General features: G+C 38.6%; 1 protein-coding gene across 1 annotated transcript in view; it reads right to left on the bottom strand.

Moving 5' to 3' along the window:
* CFAP47 (cilia and flagella associated protein 47) overlaps positions 1–23,528 on the bottom strand; it is a 350,299-nt gene that overhangs the window by 289,621 nt on the left and 37,150 nt on the right. The window contains exons 16-22 of the mRNA XM_042458393.1: positions 22,571–22,701; positions 21,405–21,527; positions 19,178–19,309; positions 17,559–17,636; positions 14,027–14,171; positions 12,655–12,749; positions 6,808–6,970 (exon numbers count right to left, since the gene is read on the bottom strand). Coding sequence (XP_042314327.1) covers positions 6,808–6,970; positions 12,655–12,749; positions 14,027–14,171; positions 17,559–17,636; positions 19,178–19,309; positions 21,405–21,527; positions 22,571–22,701 — 867 coding nt within the window. The remainder of the gene's footprint in view (positions 1–6,807; positions 6,971–12,654; positions 12,750–14,026; positions 14,172–17,558; positions 17,637–19,177; positions 19,310–21,404; positions 21,528–22,570; positions 22,702–23,528) is intronic.

Here is a 23,528-nt window from a genome sequence, read left to right as displayed (position 1 = left end):
TGGAGCAGCAGAAAACAAGCTTGCTCCCTCCTCAATATGATATCCCTTCAAATATTTAAACAGGGCTATCATATCACCTCTTAGCCTTCTCTTCTCCAAGCTAAACATCCCCAGCTCCCTAAGTCGTTCCTCATAGGGCATGGTTTCCAGACCTTTCACCATTTTAGTCGCCCTCCTTTGGACACGCTCCAGTTTCTCAATGTCCTTTTTTAATTGTGGTGCCCAGAACTGGACACAGTATTCCAGGTGGGGCCTGACCAAAGCAGAATAGAGTGGCACTATTACTTCCCTGGATCTAGACACTATACTTCTATTGATGCAGCCTAAAATCGCATTGGCCTTGTTAGCTGCCACATCACACTGTTGACTCATGTTCAACTTGTGGTCTACTTGGACTCCTAGATCCCTTTCACACGTAGTTTCATTCAGCCAGGTGTCCTCCATCCTATATCTGTGCATTTCATTTTTCCACCCTAAGTGCAGTACCTTACATTTCTCCGTGTTGAAATTCATTTTGTTAGCTTTGGCCCAGTTTTCTAGTCTGTTCAGGTCATTTTGAATCTTGATCCTGTCCTCTGGAGTATTAGCTACTCCTCCTATTTTGGTGTCATCTGCAAATTTGATAAGTATTCCCCCAATTTTGTTCTCCAAGTCATTGATAAAGATGTTGAATAGAACTGGCCCAAGGACAGAGCCTTGTGGGACCCCACTGGTCACTTCTCTCCAGGATGAAAAGGAGCCATTGTTGACCATCCTGGTTTCTTGAGACATCTCCCATTTTTCTTCCTCACTGGAACTGTTTGAAATTGTGCCTTCAGTATCTCCCTTTTTAGAAACTCCCATCCATCTTGAACTCTCTTCTCTTTTAGTATTGCTGACCATGGGATCACACTCAGTATTTCTTTAAGTTTACTAAAATCAGCTTTCTTAAAGTCTAGAATGCGTGTCTGACTATACCTGGCTTCTCCTTTCCATTGTATAACAAACTCCAGGAGAACATGGTCACTTCCACCTAAGGATCCCACCACTTGCATTCCATTAACTAGGTCATCCCTATTGGTTAGGATCAGATCCAAAATAGCTGACCCCTTTGTTGCCTCTTCCACCTTTTGGACAATGAAGTTATCTCCAAGGCAAGTGAGGAATTTGCTAGAACTTGAAGATTTGGCTGAGTTTGCCTTCCAGCAAATATCAGGATAGTTGAAGTCGCCCATCACTACTACATCTCTCCTTTCTGAATGTGTGGTCATCTGTTCTGTGTGTAGTCTTTCTGGTTGTATTAAAAAGGTGTTTACAATGAATAGGTTGTTGGCCTCACAAAAATCTATCAGACATTCACTTGCTTCATTTCTTTTGCTTAATCCAAATTTGTCTACTGTTTTTGACTCTTCTTTGCTTCCAACTTTTGCGTTCCAATCTCCTATTATTAACTTGGCATCCCATGTTGGTGTGTTGTCGATTTCTTCCTGGACTCCTTCATAAAATCTTTCAAGTTCTTCTTCCTTTGCCTCTGTAGTTGGTGGGTATACTTGTATTATGGTGATATTTATATGTTTTCCATGGAAATGATTCGGTCTGATTTTGCATTGTAACTATGGACTGCTTTTGCCAGATCTCTTTTTGTATGAAGGCCATTCCCATTACTATGTGTTTTCATTTCTTGGGTAGAACACTATGTAGCTGTATCTATGCCTCCCTTGGGTTGTCTCATCTTAGAGTTTTCTTGGTGAGGGGATGACGTAAGGAGAGTCACCAAGCCTCCCTATATGCAGCACTACCAAGTGTTAGCTATGGTCTCATTGCTGTTTTCTCAACATTTGTGTCAACCACTGTTACTGCTGCTGTTTGCCCTTCTGTCACCCCTGCCATTCCTATTTTCTTTTCTTTTCTTCCCTTCCTTTCCATTCCTCTTCTTTCCTTCTCTTTCCTTCCCCTACCCCCATCCCTCTCTCAGTGCCCATCTCCCCTTGGCTACTCCCTCCTTTAGTTTTCATCTGTCTTGTCAGGACACTGAAGGCCATCCTCTTTCTGGTGCAGATATGGAGTCATCAGATGATGCTCCTTTGGGATGAGATGTTGCTTTTTCCTCCCATCCTGCCATCAGATGGCTCTCCTTAGGGATGAGGGGGGGCAAGGTGTTACTTCTCCCTCCCTTCTTACAGATGGCTCTCCTTTGGGATGGGGGAATGGAGTATTGCTTCACCCTCCCTTCCTGCCACCAGAAAACTGCTGAATTAAATTATATTCACAAATTTCAATCCATTAGAAGAGGTACGTATGAACAAAGACAGTGGCTTCATGCATACTACATACCTCAGTACCTCAGTATTTACTACTATACCATAGATCATGAAACAACAAAGTAATATGACTGTCTAAAGGTAAACTAAAACAGTTATGGTATTAGGCAAGACATTCTAAGAGCTAGAGAATTCATTTACAAACAACTGATTAAATCTGAAACACTGTCTTGATCAACCAGATGTAATACATGAATTTGAGCAGAAGCACTGCAAAGTCCAGCAAAATTTTATTTAAACTTTCAGATTGTGTTATACAGTTCTATGAGAAAATAGACAGGAAGGCCATTTTTTTCACACAAGCAGAAAATAATAAAACAACATAATAAAAGCAGCATAAACATGATCAGCCAAAGTAAAACAGATTAAATGATAAGGAGACACACCACCACAAAAAAAGTCAAAGATCTCAGAGTTCTTAATTCTACATGGCACTCCATGGGTAGAGCATACTGACATTTTCCTTCTATCCATGCTGTTTTCCAAAAGACAGGGATATTTTCTATGTAAAGGTGTATGTAAACATGCAAACGTACATTCTGAAGTAATACTGCTATGACACACAAATGTGATATGTGAATAATAGCAAAATGGGGAAATGTGATTCCACAAAAGATTGAGTGTCTCTGCCTTATTCACTTAGGGGGGAAAAAGAGAGGCAGAGATAGGCTATAAAATCTGATGGTACTCTGTATCAAAGGAAATAACAAACTAAACTGACTGGAACAATTTAGGTTAAAGATGGAAAACAACTTAATAAAAATGTAGCTGTAACAAATTTAGGCTGGAAATCAGGGGAAAATAGGTTATATAGCAAGGATGGTCAACTGGGAATGTGAGAGTGGAAGCCAATTTTTCACCTCATTCTTTCTGATGGGCACCCCAAATACAAATAAATAAAATACCTTGTTTTCTCTCCATTTCTCCTTCAAAAGGGTGACTGGTATGATGTAGTGTCACCCTTCTGAAGAGAAGATGGAAGGAAAACAAGGTATTTAAGAGGAAGGATTCTAGGGGGCTTGGGAAGGGTACTGTATTTTACATGTTTGCACACGTTGTGAGAGACTGGGTGTGATTTTCAGGAAAGTTTTCCCTGAAAATCATTCCCACCTCAGTAACTGCAAAAGTGGAGGACAGGGGTTGCATGCAACCCACAGTCTGTACTTGCGCTACCCTTGTTATAGAGGTATGAAAAAAAAACCTTCACAATCCAATAGCTGCTTCAGATATGAGCAACTGAAATGAGGAAAGATGCAACATCAGAGAAACCAAAGACTGTCACAATTCAAGACAAAATGTTGGGTCATGAAAAGCTATGAAACCAGCATAAAAACAAAAAGGATTGGGAGAAGAATCTGGCAGCACCTTTAAGACTAACTGATTTATCTTATTATCACCTTTTGTGGATTTCAATCCAATTCTTCATATGCATGTCACAGCACTATTAAAGCAACAGGCTTTTAAGCATAGTTACAAAGTTGTGGGATAGAATGTAATAGGATATAGCAAGATGTAAATTGTGCCCATAGCCCAATTTGAGAGTTGTATACGATGATAGATAAATTGTACACCTCTTTACATTGTATGCCTCTGGCAGGACCCACTGTTATTGACCGTTGTACCTGTAAAGTGCCATGCAAATTGATGGCTCTATATAAATAACAACAATAATAAAAACAGAGTTATTTAAGTATCTGGTAGTAGTCTTTCAAACAATCTATTAATATTGACAGGTAGAAGCAATAAATCTGCTCACCAAAATTTTCCTTGGAATCAAACTTTCACTGAGATTTCTCTTTTTGTGTATGCAGTTGTGAGGACTCATGTTCTACTGTGTCAAGAAACCATTACCTCTGTTCCTGCCTCAGCTAATGGACAGAAATTGTAAATATATCTCAATTCAGCTGTTTCTCTTTTTAATCTTCTTTTCCAAGATTTTTTGTTGTTGTTCAATAACTGCTTTTTGTAAGTTCCATACTGTATGTCCAGAAAAGTCAAAATGTTCTGTAACTGGTTTTTGGATATAGCCATTTCTAATTTATGATCATTTATCCTCTTGCACAGGGACTGTTCTGTTTGTCCAAAGTAGAGTGCAGAGGGTCACTGTTGACATAAGCATATATCCCATTGAAGGATGTGCGAAGTGAATGTTCCTCTGACACTGTGAGTGATATTATTAGTTCTTCTCGCTAGGGTCTGCACAACATTCCTGCCAAGATGTGCATGTATATGTTCTATAATGGAACCACTTTTGACTGGCTCACCAGGGACACAGAAGAATTAGTTGTTAAGGGATCTGATCAAATTTGTTAGCCAGCACCCATTTCTGAAAGAATAATTCCATTAATGCCAGCACTTACGTGTCACTGAAATCATTGTCTTAGGCCCTCTCCTGCTGAAATCACTGCATAAATTAAGCTGTGTTACTTTGGGTATACTGTCCTCCTTCTCCTTTTACTGTTCCAACTCATGTGAGCTCTCTAGCTTCTCAAAAATCCAGTGGGACCAAGTGAAGCTAACTTCTGACATCTCTTACATCTATTTTCAGGACGTACTTTCCCTGGACGTTGCAACACCCTAAAATTCCCCCCTCTTTCTCTAGGAATGGGGAAACTAATATATTGCCATTACTTTTGAACCCTTCTTTCTTTCACTCATTTCTCCCTCATCTTGACAAACCCTAAAGATTAATTCCAAACCCTTATACCCCTGCGGGTTTGATCATTTTGAGTTAGCATCTCCCTGTTCTGAAACAACTGTGTTCTATTTTGCAAGTAAAGCAGCTATTGTGTATATCTTGACTGCTGTGTGCTCAATAAATTTCCCTTTTAGACAATTCTGCATTAATGTGGAGATTTGATTCCATTTCCCCCAAATGTAATATTGCCAAAACCAAAAGATACCTAATAGGCATGTGTACTCAGAAACAAATTCAGTCACATGCTCTAAGGCCATACCCAATAAAACTGTAATGACACTGCCAGAGTAAATGTAAGGACAGAGTCCTCACCTGGGTATGTGGTAGAGTATTGTCCCTTTCTGTGTTATTACAACTTGTGTTATGTATCCTGTTGTAGATGGATAGTTGTTTAAAGTTTGGAGGCTGAATGTATGCCAGTAAAGGAAAGCCACCTAGAGTTTTTGAGAGGATGGTAGCATTATCCAGTATAGGTTATATCTCACTGATGATGCATTTGAGTGGTCTCATCACGGGGCTGTAGGTGACAACAAGTGGTGTTCTGACATTTCTTGTTTTTGGTCTGCCTTGTGGTAGATTGTCCCAAAGTGCTAGTCTTGCCTTGTGGATTTGGTTTTTCAGATCCTTAGGTAAGTATAGTAGCTGGAGATATCTGCTTCAAATCCATTAATTGCGAGTCTCTGTCTTGTGGGTCTGGGAAGATACAACTGTATTGCAGGGTTTGTCTACAAACAATATATTTAGCAATGTCCTCTAAGTGGAAGCTATATACATATAAGTATGTATAGTAATGAGTGGACCTTCAATACAGAATGGTGTTTAGTATCAAGAAAGTTAACTTGTTTGGATTGTTCCTGGCTCAGGACAGATGTTGTTGAAATCATAACAGGACTTTTCAAGTGATTCTTTTCCATGGGTCCAAATAGTAAAAATGTCATTGTTATACCTCAGGCAGAGAAGAAATTTCTGGATATATGTGCTGAGGAAGCATTGTTCCAGATTAATCATGAAGAGTTTTTCATATTGAGTTTGCATGGCCAAGCAGGGATTTGAACTTTGGTCTCCAGAATCATAATCCAACACTCAAACCAGTACACCCACAGCTCTATTTGAGAGTTGCATAAGATGATACATAGATTGTACACCTTTTTACACTATATGTCTCCATGCTAGCTCTCATCACTTACACAGTCCTTGGTCTAAAAGACACACCTGTTACCTTTATCTTTCCAGTTTTCTTTTCTGTCTTTGTTTTCGGAGCATGCAATCTTCTCCTGTCCTTTCAGGGCAAGCAAAATGCATGGCAAAAACTGACTGGTGGTCCTTGGCAAGAAAACCACACAACCATTTTTTTTCCTGATCTAAAAAGTAGCTACTGCAATCTTCTGTGTCCCTACTTCACACATTTATACCCTTTAAAAAGCCTTTGGATATGATGTTGACACAAACTCTTAAAACAAACAAACAAGAAATATAGAAAGGTACTGCCTGATTATAAAAAAAACTTGTCATGCCATAATAAAGATCTATTGGTTTAATTATTTTTAAAATTTTATATTTATACATTTTAATGTTGTATTGGTTTTTAAACTGTATTGTTTTAAATCTGCTCTTTGCCACCTTGAGTCCCTATATTGGGAGAAAGCTGCAATATAAGATGATGATGATGATGATGATGATGATGATGATGATGATGATATCTTAATTGTCAGCTGGTTTCCACACTTCTCTTTTTTAAAAAGGTGATTCTCCACATGCTGGTTTAATACATATATTACACAGCTATCATTATTTCTAAAGCATACATACCAGTTGCCTGAATTTTACATATCCGCGTAGGTATATTCAGTGACTGAGGCCTTGGGACAATGATATGTTTTGCTGAGCTACCAAGGCTTGTCTTGGTGTATGATGAAGATGGAGCCTCACCAACATTAACACTTATTGGGAGACTAAAGTCATATGCTGCCACCTAGAGGGTGAATATAAAATTGTCACTTTCTTACTACTAGCAACAAAAGAATTCAACCATTTATAAAAATTTATTTGAATAATATTTTATTCATACCCTGCTTTTTGTTAAAATAATCAATTGCCTGAAGGTAGCAAAGATTTGGTATCTGGGCAAGAATCAGCCACTTTCTATACACAAAACACAGAAGGAGGATCCATATAACAATTAAATCACAGAAATGTACCTTTTTTACAGAGTTAAGAGAGGAGAAATAAATACCCTACAATGGTCTTATAATTCTAGAGGAAATGAAAAACATCAGTGTAAAAAGTGACTCAAGACTCATGCAAAAATGAAAAAAATTACTCCAAACTCCCTACAGTATATCTGGAGGCATTCAGAGACAAAACATTGATTTGGGGGTGGGGTAGAGATCTAGTATAGACTACTGGCCTCTCATGATTGCCCTTTCCCCTGATCTGTCTTTCAACTGATCAGGAGCACCTCTGTCTTATCTGGATTAAGTGTCAGTTTATTCACCCTCATTCATTCTGTTCTGGCCACCGACACTGTTTAGTAATAAACAGTGTTCTTACATGAGATGGAAAGGAGAAACAGAATTGGATATCCTCAGCATACTTATTTTACTGTAGGCAAAATAATGTAGGCAAATGGTCTTGTAAAGGGTTGTTTCTGGCAAATGAGAAGAGGTTAGCTCCCACAACAGGGGTAAGCAGAATACAAAAAGGAGTGTAACAGGCAGATATTCCAAACAAGAGGGATGGCAGGCAGGGCTAGAGCACTTCCACCTTCCCCAGGAATGGCTAGGAAGCTGACCATCCCTCAAAAAAGGATGTTGCAATTAAGGCTAATTGATAAAGGAATACATTTTCTACGCAACAACAACTGACTGTTGCTTGCTGAGCCCTAAGAGCTGAGCTGAATTCCAATGTATGGAGAGACCAGGAAACAGATAGAAGCTGATAGTACAAAGGCCGGACCCTGAAATGTGAGTTCCGAGTTTTACCATTTTATAGTATTCATGCACTTTATCTTTTCAGCATAGCTGGAAATCTAAATTTAATTTGCTATTTAATAAAGGTGTGTTTAATCTTAAAAACACCTCAAGACCCCTGGGAGAAGTCCACTTAAAAACAAACACTTAATGGCAAAAGCACTGTAGATGTGAATAAGTGCCAGTCAGATTTTATTTATGCTTGAAGAGCTGAGGACCAATAATAGAAAAGAAAGCTAAAATCAAGAATAGTTGATTGATTGACTGAAGAATAGTTAAACTGTATAATGTACTCAATAGAGTGTGAAGCCAGAATTTCTACGGATTATGAAAGAATTTCATATCTCTCTCTCTCTCTCTCTCTCTCTCTCTCTCACACACACACACACACACACACACCAATTTTCATTCTTTCATAAATTTACAAAAAAAGGTATACACGTTCGCAAGTATATTTATGTATGATCCTTATTACATTTTCATTTTGAAATGTTCTTATTTTATATACTAAGTCAACATGACTCACAATAGCCAGGCACTACATTATCTTCTTAGTATTATTGTTTTTAGGCTTCTGACTACAGTAGGTTTGATGGCTTTTATTAGAGCTTACTGACTTACTTTGCACAGCCAATTTATTGGCTTACTTTGACGGCAACAATTAATCCCTCAACCCAAACAGGCTCATAATACAAGAATTTATCTTCCTTCCTGCAAAGCATCCAACCACCCCTCCAAAAAAACATATTGAAAAGCCCCTCAAAATGCACCGCACAGCTATTCCTTGTTCCATGGAGAGCAAGCAGGATCATAATAAGGACCTGGCTACATTTCCATGGCCAGACATGAAATGATGGCATCAGCACTGAGATCCATTGGGGTTCTCCAAGTCAGGGGGAGGATATATGGCTCAGCTTAGCATAGGGATGTATGAGGATTTTTGTGCAAGTCTAAGGGGACATTAATTGTAGTCACAGTGTTTAAAGGAGAAGACAACCAAACAATTGAGATGCAGGCAAAATGAAGCAATATGCCCTAAACAATGCTATGAAGCAGTGGTCCCCAAACTGTGCTCTTTAAGGTTTTTGGACTTCAGCTCCCAGAATCCCAAGCTTCTGGGAGCTGAAGTCCCCAGTTTGGGGACCACTGCTCTAAAGGAAGTAATCAAGGAATGTTTTATGTACTTTGTATCTCAAAAGGCCTGCACCTCCTTTTCAAATAGTTTGTAAAACAGCAAACTCATTAGTTTCAATATTCCAAGGACAAACCAAATTATTTTATTTTCAAATTACCTTCTGTTTTGACCATTGTATACTGTAGTTCTCTAAGAAAGAGCTTTCTGTGCAAGTATTTGTAAAAGAGTGCAGAAAGTTCAGAATAAAATATTATGACACTCTGATAAATGACTACTGTATAAGAGTATTTCATATGATATACTGCTTTGTTTATTACGGAAAAGAAGGTTTTGAACTGTTTTGTGAAATATCTCCAATGTTCTTATCTTCAAGCTTTCAACTCTTGTCCCATATACAGTCTGCCCTACACATTCATGGGGATTAGGGGGGCAAGCCCCCCATGAAAGTGGGAAAAGCATGACTATGTGGGGGGGAAGGCAAGAGGGGTGTGCTCATGTGCTCCTCTTTCCCCCCATGTGCACAACCCTTCCACTTTCCCTCATGCTTTAGCCATCTGAGAGAAGCTTCCCTCAGCTACCCAAAGCACAGGGGAAGGCAGGAGGGGCAAGCACATGCCCTTTCTGGCTGCTCCCTCCATCCTGGGCTTTTTTCCCCAAGGGGAAAAGCCCGGGAGAGAGGAGGAGCAAGATTGGCACGTGGTGGACAAACCCATGAATAATCAAATCCGTGAATGTTAAACCCACGAGGCTGACTGTACTGAGACTGGATTTTAAAACAGAGTGATATTTCTATTCTGTCCTTGCTATTTGCTTTATTGTAATGGCCTGCATCTGTAGTCAATAAATTAATAAGACTATTGTCAGTTGTTTAAATAATGCTTCAAATAGTGAAGTAATGTGGACATGTAACCTACTGGGTGACCTTTCAGCTTTAGAAGAAAGCAATGGCAAATATCCTCTGAATAAATCTTGCCAAGAAAATCCTATGATAAGGCCATTACAGTTCAACTTCAAGACACACTACAACATTAACAAAGAATTTATAGTGTGCTAAGAAAATTTTGTGTTGTCTGAATTTTTGGTGTAAAAAGTTATTATACAAGGTGAAGCAAAACTCCTGCTTTCAAAATAAAATCCTTTTCAAACCAACCACTGCATACCACAGCACACTTCCCTTCACGTATCATGTACTCTACCAAGAGGAAATATACTACACATCCCAGTAAAGATCACTTTTACTTCAAGAGATGGACAGGGAATACAATGTACTACTTTAAAAATATATATGTCTGCAATTAAGTGAAATCTAAATAAACAACTGCAGCAGACACTTTTCTGGTTTCCATTTTAATTGGCAGGTTATCCTCCTGGAGGAAAAGCATTTTTAAATAAGATTGCTGAATATTTATGATTATTTTAAATTGGAAAATTATATCCATGAAAAAGCTGTTCTAACTTAATGCTCTTGAAAACGAACAGTTTAACTCAAGGGATCTGACTAGAAAACAGTAACTGCAAATATTATTAAATTCAGTATTTTTGCTGCAGCTTATGCAAAAATATATCACTAACTCTTTAAGAGTTCAGCCTACCAAGATTTTGCCTGTTGTTTCAAATCATCACCATTTTCTACATTTTTAAAAAAAATTTTAAGCATTCTGGTCAAATTCCAACCATTATTAGAACCAGTGCATTTGAAACAGTGCATTGCCACTCAAGAGGTGGATGTCTCCAAGAAGCTAACACAAAGGATGTGATTTTTATTATTTCCAATGGCTTTGCCAACACCTTCACTGAAACAACAGCACACTACAATAGTTCAGTCCCTTTAATAAAGGCTCATTCCCATCCTTTCCCCTTAGATGTTGTGCTTAAATCGTTCTCAGATACGTATTGCCTATCTGTATGGCTATACTAACATTTAAAATGAGAATTAAAATATTAACTTCTAAATTCCCATCCTTTTCTTTTTCTTGTTATGGTTAGGGGTGAAAGTAAGGAAAAGTGGCATTAGTTCACAAATGGGTCTTCCATTTTAACTTTAGAACAAACCATGGGAATGAATAACAGTGGTTTATTATCCTGATTTGTTAAATGACTGGAACACATTGTTGCAGTTTGCTTGAAAGCGAAGCTTTTCCTCTCCTCTTACACAGGGAAGAGAAAGGAGAGAATGCAAGTGTGACAGTCAGGTTACACAAGATTCTTCTCCTGTCTTATAACATATAGTTTGAGGCTTTTCTTCTCTCAAAACTATCTCTTTAAACCTTGGTCCTTTCACTGGCCCCAATTCTTATCCTAGTCCACTCACTTAATAAGTGACTACAATATAGGCACCAAGTATCCATCTCTATTAAGTGTTTTAATATTCTTGGTAGCACGTTTTTGATGTTCTTATTTATAAATTACTTCAAGCTACTCCTTTGTAAACAAGAAGAAAAATAACTTTTATTTACAGACAGAACTTAAGTTGGTATCTTTTTACAGTTGGTTCTCAAAGCTTGTTGTTACAACGTGTACCTCACTTCACTTGTTACAAATTGTCTTTGTTCCAGTATCCTCACTGCCTTGGTTACCACCTAAAACTGGGTTTTATTTCTTTAAACACAAGTTCCACTAAAGCCCCTTCATTAGGAGTATAAATCCTATGAAAGTCTAGCTCTATTCGCTAGTCACAATCCCCCAGAACAAGGCAGTTATCCCCCTGAACTGGATCTTCACTTCCCAAAGAGCATAACACACTCAACTAATTCCAAAGGACTTCTTTTGTCTTTTTAAATCTCCCTTCCTCGCACAGGAATCTGAATCCTGTTAAGGCTAATCTCTTCACTTCTAACTGCTCCTCTGGCAGTACATGACACACTCATCCACACTCCTCCATTTTAGAGCCACTTATCCGACAGGCCCCCACCTTTTTACCAGCCTGTCTCTGATTTGCTGTTGTGAATATTCCACTTTGCCAGTATCTCTCCACAGCAAATTTAAGGATTACCCAGGCTAGCTCAGTAACATCTAAAACATAATTTAGATAATAATCTGAATTGAGACAGTGTAGCCAGCCCTAGAAAAATCCATGTGATTGTACTGAACTTACCATAAAATAGTAATGAAAATTACCTATATACTGCATAATAAAATATGCACTCAGACATATGACAGAAAACAAAAATAGTCAACAATTTGAATATTTACATTAATTAGCATCCAGGATTAGTTCTCAGGACCAGAGTATCTGCAAATGAAAGCAAGTGCTTAACTTGACTAATATATGCATATGCATACACATACATATATACATACATATATATGCATATACACAGATGCATTGTACATAAATCTCAGTATTATCTGGTGGACTCATTTAACTTACAAAGGCACTCCATCTGAGTTCTCTATTAAAGGTAATGACATTATAGAGAATGAGCTATCATGCTATCTATACAGGCTGTTTTGTGATAAGGGTGGCATGCCAGTTTCTGTATGCAGGATAAAAACAAATAATTTTCCCAGAAGACAAAAAATTGGTGGGAGTATTATTAAATCATATTTTACCTCTTTTGGTGTGAAATTCAGTGAACATTCCAAAGCTGAATTTGCATCTATGATTGTAGAATATAAACAAGGAGATTCTGTTGTACTGTATTCATCTATTGCAAATAAAATATTTGTTGTCAGTTATGGCAAGAAGGGTAGAGGCACTACAAATAATCCAGAGAACTATTGCAATGTCTGCTCCAAAACTGTGCATGATCCCACTGGTGGTGAGGAAGAATCTGATAGCAGGAAATCTGCTAAATCAGATAGCAGGAAAGCCTAATGTTGCTGCACTAATAATTTAACTCATTGGGATATATCCCCCAACATGTTTAGGATGAGTCTTAAGTGCCTTCACAGAATATTAATTTTGTGAATAGCTACTTCAGTCAGCCCTTCCCTTACATGGGGGATCTGTTCCAACCCACCCACCCCCTGCATAAGGGGAAAACCACATATGCTCGTGCCCCATTGAAAACAATGGGGCGTGCACGCACAGTGCGCAACCCATTCATTTAATTATAGCACGGCTTCAGCATAAGCTGAAAACTGCATAAACAAAGCCTGCATGTGATGCAGGCTGACTGTACTGCTAACATTTGTCTGTATTACTCAGCTATAACAAAACTACTTGAGCCACCAAGAAAATAGCAAGAATTTCCCAGCAGTGTATAAACAAGAATGCTTATGGCAACAATAGAATAAACAATCTTAAGTGACCTTGACATAAGTGGTACCTTAAAACACGTCCAAGTTCATTAAAGGTAACAAAAACATGAATGCTATACAGTCAGCCTTCCATTTTCATGGGGGATCCATTCGCGGCCCCTCCCCTCGCAAAAATGGAAACTCACAGATATTCAAGCCCCACAGACTTGAATGGGGGTACATGTCCATGAGCATCAGTGGGCATGTGCCCCATTTTAACCCCCTCCATTTGCTCCTCGCGAGTAAGCGAGGGTCACAGATCTGAAGTCTGTGCAAACTGAGGGGCAACTATATTTCTCTATAATAGTGGAATTATTCTGAAGTTGTTAATGCCTGCATACATCGGTACGGTTCCTGGGTAACCTGTCTTGTTCTGCATACTGTTCTGTTTGATGTTGCTCTACTGTGAGACAGAGGAAATGAAAAGTGGATGGACAGGCTGGTTCACCCTAAAGCTGGTTCACCCTTATTTTCACCATAACAAACAGCTTTAACAATCATAATTTTCTGAAGATATAGTATACTAGAGAACTATTTCTTCAGTTGTTTCATTCATGATATAGCTACCTGAAACTTTGGGTTTTCTTACTTAAAACTAAGCCTTTTTACTGTAGAAACACTCCCCTTCTTTTACCCAACCAATCTATTTCAGGTAATTACAGTTATAAAAGAGAAAAAATACCTGGTTGAGGAGTAAAATCGAGTTTAAAGGCATCATGATTGGCTAAATCCATCTTCACCATGACACGTGCCTTTCCTTTATTCAAAATATGAAATGGAATTCCTTGGGTAGAGCCAACATAAACACCAGGAAAATTGAAGGATTGCTTTAAAAAAATAAGATGGAAGAATCACTTGAATAACTAATGACAAAAGTAATTAGCTCTGCTAGCAGAACTGTACTGAGAAAGGAGAGTAGGGTGAGGGACAAAATATTCTGTGCAGAATATGTGAAAATTCTGGAAAATAACTACTTCATTCAGTGCCTCAGGTTACCAACAATTTTGGGCCCCTTCACATCCAGAAGAATGTGTGAACCAATTTACTATTAAGTAAATAATAGTGCTAAAATATAATATTATGCTTTGAATTTGATTAGTTTTATGACCATGAAAGAGAATTTTGATAAACAGTCTTCCTTATCCAATTTATAAATTATTATAAATTAACTAAAGGCAGATAACTCTGGACATTTTCTGAAAGTAACATGATGTAGCAAGTTTACTCATGCTAAACAGGTCTGGTATGAATGGCAGACTACCTGAGTACTCTGTGATTCCTTGAGAATCATGATGGAATTAAAACTGGAACAGATAAATATGTTTAGTTATATAAATACTGGTAATGTATCTGAGGAAATAAACTTCAAACTATAAAAGCTCATGCTGCCAACTTCTTTCTTCAGTTAGGGCAGAAATAGACAGCCAGAAGGGGCAGCTTGAAGCTGCCCCTTTCAAAGGCAGATTGGGGCTGTGGCAACTGCACACCGTGGCCCCAATCCAGCCTGAAGCCATCTGAAAAAGGAGCAGCAAAGAGCTGCTGCTTTCTGGGGCAAAAAGGTGGCTTTGTGGCCATGCCACAGCTAGAAGCTGGCTTCATGATGCTCCAGTGGTGTGAGGCATGTAAATGCCATGCTTCTGGATCATCATGAAGCTGCCCCCATGTAAATGGCCAGGTGGCTTCTGGGTGGCTTGGGAGCATGTAAACGCCATGCTGCCAAGCCGCCTGGGAGGTGGTGGAAAAAGACCATCTGTTTCAGCCCTTAATCTCAAAGGTGCTACAAGATCTCTCTACATATATAAATACTGTCAGGCTAAGAGTCAGACTATTCAGTGTTTCTGTATCCAAAACTGTGCTGCTTCGAGATTGCCCCACTCCACTTACAGAAACGCCATATGCAGTTCCTTTCCATATTCTTTCCCCTATGTTTCTATACTATTAAAAGTGTATCTGTTCATTGTCTCATTTCTCTATATAGGACTCTCTGGAAAATTATCAAAAAATACTATTATGCTCAATCACCACAATTCAATGACTAGTAAACTCATGGCAATGTTTATTAGGCTTGAAGTTTTCCTGATTCTGTGCTAAGCAGAAATTCATTACCTCAGTAAGACTGGGGTAGCATTATATATCTGTACTAATGCCACTAATTCTTTTACTGCCTTTTGAGAATTTCAAATGATTTCTTGGTGGCTTTCTTGGAGGCCACCACTAGGACTTCCTACTGAAGAAGGCTAGAATGGTTCCCTGGCCAGAAAAGACCTTTTCATGGAGACAGGCCTCAAGCCCTATGTGTACTGGCCAGAATACTCCAGGGGACAGCCCAAAGCTGTCCCGACCTCCCTCATCCCCATTCCAATGTTGGGCAGCTGTTCGGACACATTTCCCCCTCTGCTATCTAGCACATCCACTTCTGCCATGCGTCGCATATTCTGACATCAAAACAACATATGGCTGGATGCCTTGTTCTGACCTCAGAGCAAATGACACAGTAGTGGCAGATGTGTTGGATGGCAGAGCAGGAAATGTTTCAAATAGCTGCCTGGTATTAGAATAGAAGACTCTGGATCTTCCAGAGCAAACAGGGAGTTATTTTAATGCGTGTTAACAGGGGTAAAGCCCAGTTCTCATGCTGAATGGGTTGAATGTCATCTGGTCTGTTCACACCAGAACTAGGTTCGTGCCATGCATCTGGTCTCCCCACTGAGAGTACTGTTTGTCAGAGAAAGGCAGGATATAATTCAAATAAAAAAGCCTAAGCAGCTCTTTTTTTTTTTCAGAAGCAGCAAGCTTGGCCCAGCAGGGAGGTTCTACACAGGGGTCTCCAAGACTATCCTATGTGGCTTTTGCAGGTGGAAAACACATGATCTGACAAAGTTATGTTGCTTTTTACAACCAAGCTATATGGACACCTATAGCATGTGTTCTGCAGAATTTAAATTGGCTTCTGGAGTAGTAATCATATTGTATATAAGTTTAATTTGTGGCAAATCAGTTGTGTAATGTTTTCTGGTTCTGTTTCATACTGGCATCAAGATAACACTTCTTTTTTTTACTAAGGTCTTTGGGGTCCTAATGCTTTAATCCAAAAAATTCATAGCTTTAAATAGTTTTAATTTCTTTAAATTGTTAAGTGAAGCCTTTTTGGAAGGCTTACATTATTTTTACTGTTTTCCATTTTAAATTGTTTAAACATAGCTTATTGAAAGCTACCCAGAGATCTTACAATATAGGATGGGTTATAAATATTTTAATAAAATAAAAATAGCATAATGTATTCACCCTCAACTGCAATTACAGTATAGTTAATTCAGCAGTCTGGCTTGACTTCAGTTACATGGATCAAATGCACTGACAACACTATCAGTGTTATTGTTCTTCATTTACTAAGATTAATATACCTGCACAGGACACTCCAATAATCCTTCATAGCAGAAGGCTCCTCTTCATTCTCTCTTACAACACTGATATATCTCCACCTAAAATTCTAACTATTGTTCATACTGTCTTATATGGATTAAATTCAGACCATTCACAAGTTCTCTAAGGCTCATAAGACTTTGTAGGTGTAGCTGTGAGATGCAGCTCAGGACTGCAAGCCTCCCACAATTGCTAGCTATCTTTTCCAGCTTTGCCAGCTTTGCCCAAAAGAAATCCAGGAGTCTGGGGCTTAATCAGAACTGGAGAAGAATTCAATATATTTAAAAGCTTGTCTCTCAACTGTGGTAGGCTTTTCTTCTTGAATCCAAAGGCCAGAAAAGTTCACGTACATATCTGTAAGTATTATGATATGAGGATTTTTTTTTACTGTGACTTCTCAACTGAACCACCATTTGTTTTCACATGTGTATATAAGAGTATGGTCCAATTAAAGTAAACACATATAGATCATGTTTACCTATCACTCACTAGAATCAAAGGGCTGAATCCTATTGTCAGATCTAACCAGAGCAGAATCATTCAATCAGTGAGATTTATCTATTTGTTGACAATATTCATTTTTTAAATTTGGAAACAATTGATTTAATATGCCTAGTCTAGTTGAGACTAAACAAGAAAATTCATACTAATGTAATAGAATTGATGTTGAGCTGGTTGTGTGTGGAGTGTGTGTGTGTGTGTGTGTGTGTGTGTGTGTGTGTGTGTTAAGGTCCACTGCTACAAATCTTATAAATCTAAAATAGGTGTAATGAAGAATGTCACATATTTACCACACTGACATCTATGTCAGGAACCTCTACAGATCCACCAATCCTGAGTTCCAAAGTTTTTGTGTGCCGCACTGCCACCTAATTAAAGAAAAGAAAGTGAAAACATTTATGAGATCTGCAAGTACCTCATTCTTTAAAACTCTCTAATGTGAAGTTCCTACTTTAGTATATTACTATAACGTATAAGTAACCAGACCACACTGTTGTATGATCTTTGAAGTTGATAATAATTAGCGGAAAATCACATCCTGCAAATCACTTTGCCCAGTTGTGTACATGGAATCTGTATACAATCATGCATAGTACATATCATTATGAGATAAAAGAATCTTACAAGTGAATGTTATCGAAAATTATCAAGCTGAAACTCCTAGAAGCAAAACAATTTAGTAAAAGATAGGTTTTAGTCCAGTTGAGACCTCTCACAAACAGAAGCGGAAGGGCACCATTTTGATGATTTCCCCATTCAGATCTTTCCGCTAAATTATTTCTGACACAAAGGGACAAATTTCCCAGTCCTCTGAGAAAAATTTTTCAAAGGTTGTTAGGAAAAAAGCAATGAAAATTTACTCCCTCCCACTCCCTGTTCCCATCCATGGGAACAGAAAACATTCTGTTCTGCTGAGCTGACTTCTACTCAAAGATCTCTAACTCCAATCCCTTTTATTTCCCAAAAGGATTGGACCATTTGGCTGTTGTCCTGGTTCTGCAACTTCCCCCCAAGCATATTCTGCTGTTTGAAGAAGCTTTATTTCAAAGGGCTTTTTAGGTAAGGTAGAGTGAATTGGTCCGAAACTGAAATGCTACTTACATATTATGTTAAGTTTTATTTTGATTCTTCTCTAATGGTTGGGCTTTTTTAAAGTAGTGTTTTGTATTTGGTTGTTTCGTGTGTAATTGCTATTTCTTTTGTTAGCTTCATTACATGTTGCTGAAACAGGAAAGTGTGGTAGAAGCATTTCAAATGAAACACACAAATCATCTCCTGTAGGCTATGATGGAGATAAAGCATGGCTCATCCCCTTAAACAAGATTAAAATATAAAAAGCAGGTAGATAGACTTTATGATTTTACTTATTCAGTTCTTCCTCTGTAAAACACATCCCATCCAGCAAGCCTGCATGGAACAACTGGGCTTCCAGGTTACCTCATCTCCTTCCCTGTTGGATTAATTTGGTTCTTATCAGTTCATTAAATACAGCCCACTTCTTTCTGTCTTGGGAAGGATTTTAACAATTTTGACATCCTCTTGGTTTCCCAGTCTAATTCATATTTATTCCCTTCCTTTAAGCCAATCACTCTCCTTTGGGCTGCATGTATTTTCATTCCTCTGTCTATTCAAGTTTCAAAACATCAGTCTCCTTCTGGAGCACTGAGAATATTTTGAGATTTTTTCCCCCTCAAGTAAGCATCCCTTGTCATTACAGAAACTGAACTTTTCCAAAAATTCTACTGCTGTTTTATTCCCTCAACAGATAAAACATCAATCTTGCATAGACTTACAGAAGGTCACCCAGTTGCTGCATTATACACAAACACAAAAAGGATTAGCATATTAAATTATAAGTATTATTTCAAAGGTAATAACAAACTCTAGATATTTATTAAAATTTCAATACCTCTACTCTGGTATCAAATTTCATTATGGCATTGGGTCTGAAATGTATCTTGATTTCAGTGAGGCCTCCTACAGGTACTACACCCTGAACAGGAAAGATAACCATTCCAGGAATAGGGCTGGCATCAAGAACCTACCAATAAAAGATGTATTATAAAACCTAGGTTCTAGAATTCTGCTGCAAATAAATAAGCTTACTTCTTTCCAACATTGCTGATAAAATAAAGTAGAAATGTACAAATCTTTTTCATTTCCGTAACTTGTTTATATCATACTTTTAACACAAATTAACAAATATACATACAGAAAGATACTGAAATAAATGGTTTATAAAACACATTAACACAAATATGAGAATAAAGAAGAAAATAGAAGCAATTGCTAGCAGGAAGATGCCAAAGTTGGGGGCCAATGGAACCTCCCATTGAAGGAAATTCCAGAACCTTGGAACAACCACTGAGAAGGCTGTCTCCCGTGTCCTCACCAAATATGGCTGTGATGGTGATGGGTCAATCAGAAAACCCTCCTCTGAAGATCTTAAAACTCAGGAAAGCTCATATAAAGAAATTATTATTAGTAGTAGTATCCCTCTTTCCCCCCAAAACTGGGACTCATAGTGATAATAAGAAAATAAGGTTTTTCATATAGTCTGGAACCAGTCTGTATAGGGTCCAGACTATCCAGACAAAAACTTGACAGATCTCACTTGAAATAATTTCAGATGTTGTTCTACCATTCGGAAGGACTATTCTGGGCCATCTACTAAAGATGGACCAGCAAGCAAGGCCTCTGATGCCCATCTGGTGAAAAATAGCCGAAACAGGTTTTTAAAAATGTTAACTTCATTATTAAAACTGGGCCCAGAAACAAATTGTCAACCAATGTAAAGGTGTAGTATGTTCTAATCACCAGATACTTTCAGCATTCAGATGGCCACATTTTGTGCCAGTTATAGTTTCTAAAAATTTTAAAGGCTATCTCAAATACAGCAGTGCTTCTCAGGCTATCTGACATGGCAGACCAGCAGTGGGGAGGAGGGGGGGTTCACAATGTGTCATGGATTGGTAACATGTCCAAGGTGCTTCTTTCATTCCCAGAAACAAATCACCCTACAAACCACCACTTTGAGTAGCACTGGCACAGAGAACATTTAAAAGGTCCAGTCTGAATGTAACTGATCCATGCATGCCTGAGGCTAAGGGGCGAAACAGACACCGCACACACCCCAAGATGCCCGGAAGTTGCACTGGCACTCAGACATGGGCTGGCTTCCAGGCACTCCAGCAGCATGCATTTACACACCATACACCACCGGAACAGCTTGAAGCCACCCATGGGCCTAGGCGGGTTGGGAAAAGCCACATTTCTGCCAGCTGCAAGCCAAATTAGGACTACGGTGTATGTTCGCTGAGGTCCCAATCCATCTTCGGAAGGGGTAGCTTCAAGCTGCCCCTTCAGGGCCATCTGTTTCATTCCTTAGTTTACTTTCTCTAGGTAGGGCCACATCCAACAAGTCAATCTGTAAAAAACACTCCTAGCCAGCAACATCACCTGGGAATCCAAGGACAATCTGTTTAATATGGGCACTTTTTTGACAAGTAAAATTATTATGGTAAGAAATCCGGTTCTTCCAATCAGACTTGATAGCTAATACTAAGTCTGTCAGTGGAGAGATTCCCCTGCCTCTAAATTCTATTCTCACAAGGTTTATCAAGAGTGCTTAACTATGGACCAGTGTGATCTTTCCCTTTACTTTTTGCTGCAGGTGGCAACAGCAAGTGGTCCACAGTGCTGGTTAGAGTGAGTGAGATTATGAACTAATAGATTCTAGTGAGGTTCCCTGAAGGAAATTTGCTTCTTTGAACACTACTGGTAGTGCCTCCTTCCTCAGGGCAGAGTCTAGGAGGCTTTCTCTCCTCATTATTCATGCCAAGAACTCCTGACTTGACATGGGCTCACTAAAACTTTTCCAGTTGCAGTGCTTTCAGTGGGCTGAAAGTTTGGCTTGTAGGTTTCAGTTTCAGGAATTTGCTTGTGGTCTGCAGGGTCTTTATTTGATAACAGGAGAAGTGATTGCCAGATTTTTTCTTTTTCCCCCCCTCACAGTCTTGCTGTAAAGCAGCTTAGAGACCACTCTTTGAATATAATAGCAATGTTTGTAGACTTGAGGCTGGTTTACTGAGCAGTAAACCTGCACAAATCCACTAATCACTTGAGGTATGTCTCACCTGAAAGTATGCATGGTTATATCCCAAATTTTGAAGAATGGCAGTCCTGCAAGTTGTTAAGTATAGAGGAGCATGGTTAAAGGTGATCCTCTGTTCTTTAAACTGAACGCTAGTGCAGCCAAGCTAAAATTGAGAAGAAAACAAACCAACATATTACAATCAATGCACATATTCCAGCACACATTTAATTTTTTTTAACTTTACAGATATCAGGCAAGAATATAGGCATGAATAAAAACAGACTACTTATGTGAAATGAAAATGAATGTAAAGAGTACCATTCAGAATTTTTTTAAAAAAAGTAACTCACCACTAAGTAGAGAGACATCTGTTTAACCTCAGCTGAAGTCATGACCTCAATACATATATGCTGACAGTCTTAGTAAAATATGACTGACATTCAGCACCAATTTGACACTTAAGTGGAAAAGCATCAGTTACAGCTCAGATATAGGATGGATGACATCTGGCTTAACAACAGGAGTCTGAGTAGACCACAAGCTGAACATGGGTCAACAGTGTGATGCAGCAGCTTTAAAAGCCAATATGACCCCAAACTGCATGTATAGGAGTGTAGTGTCTAGATTGAGGAAAGTAATAGTGCCACTCTATTCTGCTTTGGTGAGACCTCACCAGGAATACTGTATAGAGTTCCAACTGCTACAATTAAAGAGAGATATGATCAAGTTGAACCATGTCCAGAGGAAGATGACCAAAATGGTGAAAGGTCTGGAAACCACGCCCTATGAGAAGCAGTTTAAGTCACTAGGTATGTTTAATATAGTGAAGAAAAGGTTAAGAGGTGACATGATAGCTGTGTTTAAATACTGGAAAGGCTATCATGTGGGAAAAGGAGCAAGCTTGCTTTCTGCTGCTCTATAGCCTAGGACACGGAGCAATGGATTGAAATTACAATTAAAGAGATTCCACCTCGTCAGGAAGAAACTCTTCTAGAACATGGCCACATAGCCCGAAAAACTCACAAAAAAACATAGATGCCGGCCATGAAAGCCTTTGCCTTCACAGTAAATGGTTCCTTTCTATGAAGCAGAGGTTAACAATGCTTAAAGTTATCATTTTCAGCCAGGGTTCATATTATAAAACAACCTATCACCCAAGAAAAATCAGAAAGAGAAAAACCTTACAGTAGCATATATTATTATTACCTTTGCAAAGCATTTTAGTTTAAGTGTTTTTCCTTGATGGACACACAAGCTGAATTCTCCTGTTGTTGGAGAAGAAAAACTTGGATGCCAGACTACTTCACATTCTAGGTCTTTACATGCTTCTACAGTTCCTAAATTAATACAGAAAGATAATAATATTATTGCTGCTAACTTCATAAATATTGTAGAGTACAAAAAGTGAAAAACTTATTTTAAATCCTTATTTCATAACTTTTTGCTAATCCTTTAAAAAAAAGATCCATGGCTATTTGCCATGTAAGGTTATGTGATTTTTGCAGCAATTGTGACTAGGAAGGAGAGATTTGGATCTCCCTGCATGTTGCAGTGCTGATTACAATTGCCACCGCTCCACCCGCTCCATATTAAGGATTTTATTTTTGAGGTGTAGAATACCCAGAGTAGAAATAAACAGAGTAGAAATAAGAAATACATGTCATCATATCAGGCAGTGTGATGGAATTCATTTACACCATCAGAGCTAATCTAAATTTTCCTCTGTGCTTGAGAGCATGGTTGGAGGTTGAAAACAGCTACATTCCCCTCCATCTCCACACACCACCATATGTCTCTTTTCTCATCCTTGAGGACAGAGTTCTGACTGCAATGTAGCCTTCACAGAAACCAGCCAACAGTTTAGAAAGGGATTTCTGTTCATTCTATGGTCCTTGAAATGATGTTCTTAGACTAGAGGAATGCCTTCTCATTCTCAAGTCTCCATTTTGAGATGGTCTAGTCCACAGCCACACAGCTGATTGAATTTTTGGTTTTTCCACACACATACCCCAAACCCTGTTTCTGGTACTGCACAAACTGATAAAGAGTTTGAGGGAAATCAAAAGTTTGCACACTCTTTTGTGTCATTATCTTTGTTCCTAATAAAGAGAATTGCCCAATCTGGGCTTTTTCCCTCATGGATCAACCTAGTTTTCCTTCCCTT

Source organism: Sceloporus undulatus, chromosome 3 (genome assembly GCF_019175285.1).
Source record: "Sceloporus undulatus isolate JIND9_A2432 ecotype Alabama chromosome 3, SceUnd_v1.1, whole genome shotgun sequence".
In the NCBI taxonomy this organism is placed as follows: domain Eukaryota; kingdom Metazoa; phylum Chordata; class Lepidosauria; order Squamata; family Phrynosomatidae; genus Sceloporus; species Sceloporus undulatus.
The sequence above is the reverse complement of the archived record's forward strand: the minus strand, read 5'-3'. Positions and strand labels throughout refer to the sequence as shown.